The 9,628-nt window shown below is 31.7% G+C and overlaps 1 protein-coding gene across 1 annotated transcript; it reads left to right on the top strand.

The window, feature by feature from the left end:
• The first annotated feature begins 3,944 nt into the window (after positions 1-3,944).
• On the top strand, positions 3,945-7,150 carry LOC111616573 (autophagy-related protein 2 homolog B-like). Its single transcript, XM_023357972.1, has 10 exons — positions 3,945-4,139; positions 4,210-4,362; positions 4,609-4,711; positions 5,503-5,686; positions 5,780-5,971; positions 6,030-6,126; positions 6,204-6,362; positions 6,451-6,564; positions 6,697-6,747; positions 6,837-7,150. Exons 1-10 carry the CDS (start codon positions 4,046-4,048, stop codon positions 7,133-7,135), a joined length of 1,446 nt encoding a protein of 481 aa, XP_023213740.1. The 5' UTR covers positions 3,945-4,045; the 3' UTR covers positions 7,136-7,150.
• The last annotated feature ends 2,478 nt before the right edge of the window (positions 7,151-9,628 follow it).

Genomic DNA, 9,628 nt, shown 5'->3' with positions numbered 1-9,628 from the left:
GGGAGATATGGGCTTGAAAGTGGTTGAAAGTGGAAGATTTTTTATTTCGATTTTAAAAATTTTCGAATTTGAATTCGAATTCGAATTGGTTCGATTATAGAACGATTGTAAACGTTTCAGAAAATTGATCAAATAGAAAATAGTTTGTTTGACTGGATGTAAAAATTCTCTAATTAGTCTGGAAATGGGGGACCTAATTCTTGCATTCTGTGAAAACGGGTAAGATTGGCAATAATGTAATTATCTTAATCTTCACTATCGTTACTTTTTGCCCACAAAAGCAGGTCCTTGCAGCTAGATTCTAGATTACTTAGAAAAACAGTCTTTTATATATATAAAAAAACTATATTACATACAAATGTATGAACAAATAAAAACCCAGCGAAGCGGGTCCTTGCAGCTAGTTCATTAATATAAATATGCTATCAATTTTTATTCTCTTGACTCTGTTATATATAACAGAGGAAAAGTATTGTGATCGGTCAAAAGATGACCCCAAGATTTTTACATTTTTGGACTTGGGACCTTGAAATGTTAAGAAAAAAAAAAAAAAAAATTCAGGGATTTTTCTGTATGTATGGATGTTAGTGTGTGTGTGGGTGTTGATGGCATGATTTTGTTCATCCTTTTTTGAAGCTTAATAACTTTTGTGCTTTTTTGTTGAAAATTTCTGAAATTTCACAGGGAGGTTTGTATATTAGGGGAATTGATGCTATTAAATTTTGGTGGTTAAAGATTGAGGGGGTGGGAGATAAAGGGAGTTCAAAGTTAAAGTATAAAGTTTTTTAAAATAGAATATCATAACAGATGGTGCCATCAAATGTTGCTGGGAAAGTAAAGCATCTCATTGCTGGATTTTTCAATTCATTTAATGATAAGAAACTTAAATTTAATTAAGAAAACAAGCAAAATAGAGTAAAATAATCACTGATATCACTAATAAAGGATCTGCAATGTAGAGATACAGTTCTAGTTTCAGAGTATGCCAACTTCATCATCAGATCTAGGAATTTGAAGATGGTATGGAGGAGTCCCAAAAGTATCTAATCAAATAAAATTTTGGCTCTGTTTATCTGTTTAAAGATAAAATTTGCTAAACTACTCAATGTAATAGAACAAATGACATTTCTACTAATGGATGAATGAATGAAACAAAAATATGGAGACTAGAACCTACAAGCTATTTAATCAGTCTTTTGATTACAATATTTTGTTTTTGTAAATATATTTTGTGCTTGTTGTATTGAATACTCTGTCTTGTAAATTGGAAGAAAGATAAAATAAAACAGCTTGTTGTATCCAATTCTTTTATATTGAGTACTTGTAAATAGTGGTCATTCTTTTTAATATTTACAAAGGGGAAAAGAGATTTGAAATGGAACTCAAATTAGTCACAAATATGCATCATACTTCTCTCCAGAAGTTTTTAAAATTCTTTATTAAAGTACAGGTTTTTCACTTCTTACCAAAAGAAACATATTACATTTGTATCATATTTCTAATGTAAAGATTAAATTTGGAAAGTCTGTCTCTGTCTGGAGTCTAGTCTGAATGACCCTGCTGGTCTATATATGAATCTGGATATTTAATTATATAAGAATTGTTTTTGATTTATCTTATTAAAAAGCATTGATTCATTTTGCTTAAACTGAATTTTGACATAAATTTTCAATTATATATTTCAAAATCTAGAAGGTGCAGATTTGTAATTTATAGTTTCCACACATCATAATTAAATCCAAATATTTTGCAATTTTTTTTAAGAAAAAATGAATGATAAAATGAAAATAATAAAATCAGAGGTCATCTTAAACTCTTACTCATGAGAAATGCATTGAATGATAGCAATACCAATCTGTTATTTGAATTTACTCAGCCATTTATAATATACAGAATAATAGAAACTTACAGTATCAATTCTAAAGTAGAGGCAAGTTATACAAAACAATAAATTTGTGAACAATGCAGTCAAAACCATAAAATGAAACTGGTAGATTGATGGCAGTTAGCATAATTTACTTCAAATTGTTATATTCGGGATGATTAAATAAAAATTGTTCTTTCAAGGAGCAGACTTAATAATACTTTGACTAACTGTAATTGTTACTTCCCTGTTATTTGTCAACTACTACTACCCTGTCAAGAAACTAAGCTGTGTTGGGCTGTAATTTTGTCTGCCACAATCAAATATGTACTTTTGAGTAGTTTATTAAACTTTGAAAGTTATACAACAAAACACACACATACACTCTCACATAGTGTATATATATTCTATTTGTTCCTTCCTTATGAAAAATCAGTTGAATGAATGATCCCAAAGTGTGCCACCCTTGCATATATCCATTCTGTAGCTGCACTCTTATGGTTTAGAAAATATAAAAAAATTTATTAATTACATAAATAAATGTGTACTTAAATTTTAAACATTTATTTACTACAGACTCAAGGAATAATACATGAAATTGTGTATTGGTGTATATTGTTACTGGTGCTAATACTAAAAAGGTTCCGTTAATATCGGCACTTTTAACTATCAGGCCCATATTAAGCACTTTTGAGGCTCCTGGCTCAATTTCTTTAGAAGCATAGAATAGAAATGTTAGTAATGAGAAGTGAAGTGAGGCCCAAAGAAGGCAAAATTCATTCATATGCTTGTGTATTGATACAGCTACTGCATAATGACAAAGGGAATGTTTCAACTGAAGACCAAATCAAATAAAATATTACTGATTTATTATCATCTGTCTGATTTTAGCACTCACTACTTTTACACTGTTTTTACATTATACTCCTTTAAAATAAATATTTTTCTATATACTTTTGAGTTTGACATTTGCTTTATGGATTATGAAAGGATTTTTTGTCATCTGAATAACCATTTTTTTAAATACAGAAACTATTCTAACCTCAGCACCGGGGTGAAATCTACAGTACACTATCAGGAACCTGTAACCAGTATGTGACGCGTATATATTGTATATCACTGTTGTTGAACGTTTTTGAACAATCTCTTGTTCTTCTTCAGGTCAACTGGAATTCCCTGGATGGAGTGTATTCTATTTGTTGGGATCAGGTGTCATTCCGACAAAGTGGGTCCTTTCTGACATGTGCGGTCGTGCACTGGAGGAGGTAGTTGCAGGTTGGCATCCAGCAGGGATTGCCAGGCCAGAAATAGAGTCAGCTCTTCCTTCCTGTTAATGCACGTGGTTACCTGGCTGGCATTGTAGATAGCTGTGGCTAGCCACGTGAGATGTTTCTGATGGGGTGTGTTGATGACAACAGTAGCTTTTTCGAATCATGCCTCAACCTCAGGATCCAACACATATGTGGCCAGGGCTCACCAGGAACATCTCAGGTGGCTAGAGGCCATGGCTATCTACAACACCGGTTGGGTAACCACATGTGTTAACCGGAAGGAAGAGCTGACTCTATCTCTGGCCTGGCAATCCCTGTTGGATGCCAACCTGCAATGACCTCCTCCAGCACATGACTGCGCATGTTAGAAAGGACCCACTTTGTTGGAATGACACCTGATCCGAACAAATCGAATACACTCCGTCCAGGGAATTCCAGTTGACCTGAAGAAGAACAAAGAGATTGTTTGAAAATGTTTGTCAACAGCAGTATACAATATATATGCATCATGCACTGGTTACAGGTTCTGGATAGTGTAGTGTAAACCATTTTTTTAAAGGTAATCACAAATTTGCTGTACAGTGAGCACTGTTTGATATTGTTTATATGTAAATGTATGGCTTCAATATTAAATAATTATATGGCAATAATAATAATATAGAACAGAAATAAATTTTAAATTTCCATTTTTTTTAGGGTAAACTTTAAAATTTCAATGTAATTTCAATATTTAGACACCTGAAGCCTATGTATCCTTACATTGTCTAACCATTTAGATGATTATAAAAGAACTTTGTCTAATGCATAGGGAAGTTAATTTATAATTTTGTTTTAGGCTTTAAATGAAATTGGAGAGACACATAACTTTCCCATAGAGTTTGTGGATGGCTACATCAGTTCAATTTCCATAATGATACCGTGGTCCTCTCTACTGAGTGAGAGCAGCTTGGTCGAAGTACAGGGCCTCATGATGACCATTCAACCAAAACAGCGATCACAAGATGGTAACACATTTAGTTTAATTGATACTCTATACAGCTTTATAAAATAATAATTTGAAAATACTATTTTTAGCCTCGATGTTTGATTCCACCTGGGGAAGTATGACGACGAGTATGCAACTAGCAGAAGAATGTCTCCGTCAGGAGGTTTTTGAGGTAGAAAAAGATGTTGAATCAGTGCAGCCATTAGAGGGATTGGAATTGTTTGCACAGACAATAGAAACTGGTAATTTAAAATATTTTCTTTTAAATATTTTGACTGTTATTGTTAGAAATGTATTGTTATATCAAATGTAATAATCACTTCAAGCCGACTTTTTCAATATCATTCGTAATACCACAACACTTATGTGTTGTGGTATTACGAATGGTGACTGTTTATCCAAACTCTAAACAGTCACCATTTGTAACGCTACAACACGTAAGTGTAACCTTTGATAATGTATTGTTAATATAAAAATTTGTTTCCTAGTTCTCTGCAGGATCAAAGTTCGATTCATAGATACTGTAATAAGAATGGAATATATACCAAAAGAAAGTAAATCTGGAGTTGCATTGGAAATACGTGTCAAAAAGTAAGTTTAATGAATTTGTGTCTTAAAAATTTTAATTTTAATTTAAAGAAAACAAGTTCTTTCTGCAGAACCACATTATAGTTAATGCTTACTGTTATGTTGTGGAAATCAAATTCAGTGTCTTCCAAAAAAGAATACTACTTTAAATTATTGTAATTATACTAATTATTATCCAAGAAGTTGTAACATATATTGAAACATTGGAAAACTGTTGAAGTTTTACATTTGCCCATTACAATTTCTCTATGCATGTATCTTGTTTCATATATCACATGTCCAACCAATATTCAAGCTCTTCCTATACTTACTACGACATATCCATTGTCATTCCTCTCGTGAAAGTCACAATTCTGTGGCTCCTACAGATTATTTGTGTTTCACAATGACAAGTGATTCTGATTTTGGAAACTGCAGAATGTAAAGCATCTCTGTTGTGGAGTCGCCATTTTCATTTAAGGTGCTTCCTAGAGGTAGTAGGTGACAAGACACTTGAGTGCAGATGAGAGATGAAACTCAGATAGTTACTCTGTTGATTGGTATACATCAAATACTTCTCAGATAATAATTATCATAAGTGAAGTAATTTAAGGTGGTAGCATTCATTTTGGAAGACCCTGTATTTATTCTGTGCTTAAATACATGTAAAAATCTTACGTTGCCTACTGAAATGCAGAATGAGTATTGCATTTTTACTGACAAAATAAAGCAAACAATAATTAACTGTGCTATGTACTTCTATTGATCAAATTCTATATTTTTAATTTTAATTTTATCATTATTTATTATTATAGAATTGATTATTTCGACGAGGCTGGAAATGAAAATACAGAATACAGTGATCATACATCAAAGCGTAACATATATGAACCAGTAACATTTTCCACAAAGAAGTTTACTCTGGAGGGAGTAAATTTATATTCTGATGAATTTCCACAGCATTATCGAACTGTCATCCGTTCTGCATCCACTCCAAAGGTGTGAAGATGATTATTAAATTTGCAGTCCAGTTACTATTTAACATTTCTATTTTTATGAATTAACAATGCTTTTAACTTTTATTCACTTTAGTTAATTGATAACCTACAAATAGCTCCGGGTTCACCTGAATTGCCTCCACCCCATTCTTCCCTTCATTGTAATCAAAACATGATAGATTCATCTGAAGATATTGTTCAAGATCCTGTTTTAATTTCGCTTCTACATGGGCAGCAAGAGTTACGATTAAAGCTAAAACACAATGAATCTGCAGTTGGAGCAAAGGTAAACGTTTGATTTTTGTATATAATTTGTTCATAATTAATGTATACAATTATTTTAGGTGGATCTTGAATTTAATTTTGGTCCTGTAGTTATGTTTCTTTCACCAAGACAAGTTCACATCTTATTAGAGTTAGCAAGAGGTTTGACTGAACCTGGTAAGTACTTAAATTTGGAAATAAAAATCTGTTTTCTTTCATGAAATTTTAGATTAATTTGATTACTTAACATACAGATTTAGAAGATAATAAAAGTGTTTTAAAAAACAATTATAAACCAATGGGTGCAGCTGATTATGCTCTTGTAGAACAAGAACTACAAAAGCAAATCAACCAACCTCAACTTATGACTAAAGGATTCCAGCATCATCAAGGATGGTCTTCCCATTCTCTAGGTATGAAAGAATTCTTATAAAGTTAATGAGAAAATTGTAGATTGAGTAACTTTAGAGTTAATAATTTCTTTTTTGTTTTTTTACCTAGACGATTCTGATGATGAATTTTTACCAGTTATCGGAAACAAATTCGGAAAAGAGAACCTCAATGATATGGATTCTTCTATGTCCAGTAGCAGTAGCAGCGTCTCAAAGCCTTCGGGTTATTTTAAACTTGTATATTCTGTAATTTAAACAAAATAATTACTTGTAATCTTTTCTTTTCAAATAGAAACATAATGCTAATTTATAACAACTTGTTTTTCTGTATTTAAAATGAATTTTTTTGTTACAGGTTATCACAGTTCTAATAGTAGCTATCGAAGGAGTAGTTTAAAATCAAAAGGTAAGCAATATATTGCTCTCAAAACTTGTAATTTTATAGATTATAATTGAAGTAACAATAATTATTTTGATTATTTTCTAATAAATAAGGAAACGTCCAAGGCCTTTTACAAGACCCATTAACAGAACTAACACAGTTTTCTGCCAAATTTAGCTGTGTCTACCTTTTAATTCTTCACGATGACATCTTGTTGCCTTCTTCCACATTAACAAATTCCAGGACAGTGCTTCCTACGCTCGCTTCTGTTACCAAAATGAAAAATACATCCGAGAAATTTTTTGAAGATTTGATGAAAATTTTATTAGATGGAGTGAACATCAAAGATTTTTCTGAAATGAGAGAACATCTGTCTAATATATGTCAATTGAATCATTTAAGGTTAGTGTAGCTTTAAAATTAAAATTCATAATTTGCATTATGTATTGCCTCAATAAATCAGAATATGTTTCATGAAAACAGTATGTATTGATTCAAAATGTAATATCATTGAGATAAAACATTAAAGATCAGTAATTAAGAAAATTAAAAGTATTGATGATAAAAATAAAACTAATACAGTGGGTGATCAGTTAACGAACATAATCCGTTCCAAGACTTTGCCATCCAAATTGTTCGTTAACCGATTATCGATTTACCCTAGGTTTTAATGGGAATTTAATTAATTCATTCTGGAGACCCCCAAAAATAAAAAATACAGTAGAGCATTGATTATCCGACTCGATTGGGGACTCAGATTGGCCGGATAACTGAAAAATCGGATAACCGAAAAGAATGAAAAAAATACATTATTAGTATAGTATATTAGCATATCCCATATAATTAGTATATTAGTATATCGCTATTAACCAACTTTGCGTTGAATTTTCATTGATGTTAAGCCTAACAAATTCTTTAAAAAAATAATAATCGTTGCTATTGTATTGTTAAAAATTATTTTTAAATTATTTTATTGCTCACAAAACGAACAACCACTCATAATTAGAAAATTAAGTCTCGTTTAAATACTGACCTCCCTTCAATGGTCGAGCCAGTATTGCCAGCTAAAACACGCAAAAATTTAACAAAAATAATATCAAAGTAGCCAAGACATAGCCAAATATTGTAGTGCCACATCACTAGCGGGCATTTGAAATTTGCCGACTAGAACAGTCGGTTAACTGATGCTCTACTGTATATACTTTCTTACTATGTTTATTTATATATAATAGTAAAAATACATACATACACAGTCTTGCGTTTTTATTAGTCATGTTTTTTCCATTTGAAAGGGTTAAAGAATCTGTCTAATGTTGATTGCTTTTCTCTCTTCTTCAGGATTTTCCGTTAGTAATTAATAGCATTGCAATTGTAGAAATCCCCAAGCCTCAACCTGGTTTGGATGCCATTCTGAGATCGTTGTTCTGATATCCTCCTACTTCTTCAAAGGATCTTTAATAACAGATATTGGCATCAATCCTCTTTTTCAGAAGAAAACATATTTTGTCGAGTATCATGGTGTTCTTCATTCAAGAGTTCTTGGCGTTCTTCTGTCGTCAGATCTGTTTCAGGTTCCATTATGAACTCTTCGATGTTCTTTATTTCTCAAATGTGATTTTTGTTACTTTTTTAGCTGCTTGAGTATTCTTGATTATAAAGTATTTTTCTTAAATAAGATTGAACTGCGGTCTACTGTAGACCTGTTCATGCCATACTGCCCAGCAACATTAGGCATCTTCTGCCCACTCTCTACCTTTGCTATTATACTCTCACCTTTCGAAAAGAAATCGCCAAAGTTAACAAGTGCCTACCCAACAGTCTTGCAAATACATAAAAGAATTGTTTTGTCAGAAAAATAAAAGGCTGGAATTACAAGGGAGAGTTTCAAAGTTTGGAGAAATACTATCTGATCGGTATATATTAGCTTGAGCGTCAATGTCAATGTCTCCCATACTCCAAAAAGTTTCGAATTGTTGCCCGAAGACAAGGGAAGACCAATCATATTCATTATTTTATATCACTTCTTCTTGTGTTTGTTCTGTGGGGTGTTCGTTATCCGATCATATGTTCGTTGTCTGAACATAAAAATCTTTTGCAAAAGTGTTCGTTATCTGATCTGTTTGTTAACCGATCACCCACTGTATACAATTTTTCAATTGTTGGTTGAAGAGATTTATAGCAAAGAGTACAATTAAATTAAAAACAGTTGCCTACAAAACATTTTTTTCTGTAAGCACCATTGTTATCTTCAGTCAAAAATTTATATTCAGCTGTAAGAAATATGTACAAAGTTTTTCATAAGTAATTTTAATGAGAAATTTTTTCAAAAACATTAAAATTAAAAATTATGAGACTGGTTTTATTTGGTAGAACATCAGAAACTGTGCTTAAATGTTAAAAATTCACTACAAATGTCTTGTTTCTAAGTTAAGATTGTTTAAAGATTGAAAAGGAATTTCATTTAAAAAATGTGTAGATCAGTGGTTTTTAACCTTTTAGTGATGAGGGACCATTTATCGAAATTTTTGTCTTGTCATGGACCACGAGCTGTTTGGCAGTAATATAGGTTCTTGTAAGGTTGTTCTATAAATTAAACACGTAGAAAATTATTCGGAACCAAGAGTATTATATTATTTGCGAAAGTGTTACATTAATTACATTCTTTTAGTGCGATTTTTGTGACTGCATACTGTTTACCAACTGCTGAATTCTTGGTTCAGTACTACTCAAAGGAAATGCATGTCAGCACTGGCATCCAACCAATTTCAATGTTTATTTTTAATTATCAAAAGCACTGAGAATCCTTGCTCGCATAAATATGTGGTTGAAAATAACTGTAAAGTTGCTGTAAAGCAATTTCTCGAATTTTAGGGAAAGCAATAGCTTTTTGGCTCCAAAAATCTTT

Source organism: Centruroides sculpturatus, unplaced genomic scaffold (assembly GCF_000671375.1).
Source record: "Centruroides sculpturatus isolate CEXI.00-Female unplaced genomic scaffold, Cexi_2.0 scaffold3573, whole genome shotgun sequence".
NCBI lineage: Eukaryota > Metazoa > Arthropoda > Arachnida > Scorpiones > Buthidae > Centruroides > Centruroides sculpturatus.
Note: the sequence above shows the minus strand (reverse complement) of the source record. Positions and strands in the feature narration are given on the sequence as shown.

What these genes read in the sequence shown, in the direction of transcription:
- LOC111616573 (XM_023357972.1), top strand. Translation starts at nt 4,046, where the DNA reads ATGATACCGTGGTCCTCTCTACTGAGTGAGAGCAGCTTGGTCGAAGTA. An exon ending in AATCTGCAGTTGGAGCAAAG is followed by an intron (nt 5,972 to 6,029) that starts GTAAACGTTTGA and finishes CAATTATTTTAG; the next exon opens with GTGGATCTTGAATTTAATTT. An exon ending in AAGAGGTTTGACTGAACCTG is followed by an intron (nt 6,127 to 6,203) that starts GTAAGTACTTAA and finishes CTTAACATACAG; the next exon opens with ATTTAGAAGATAATAAAAGT.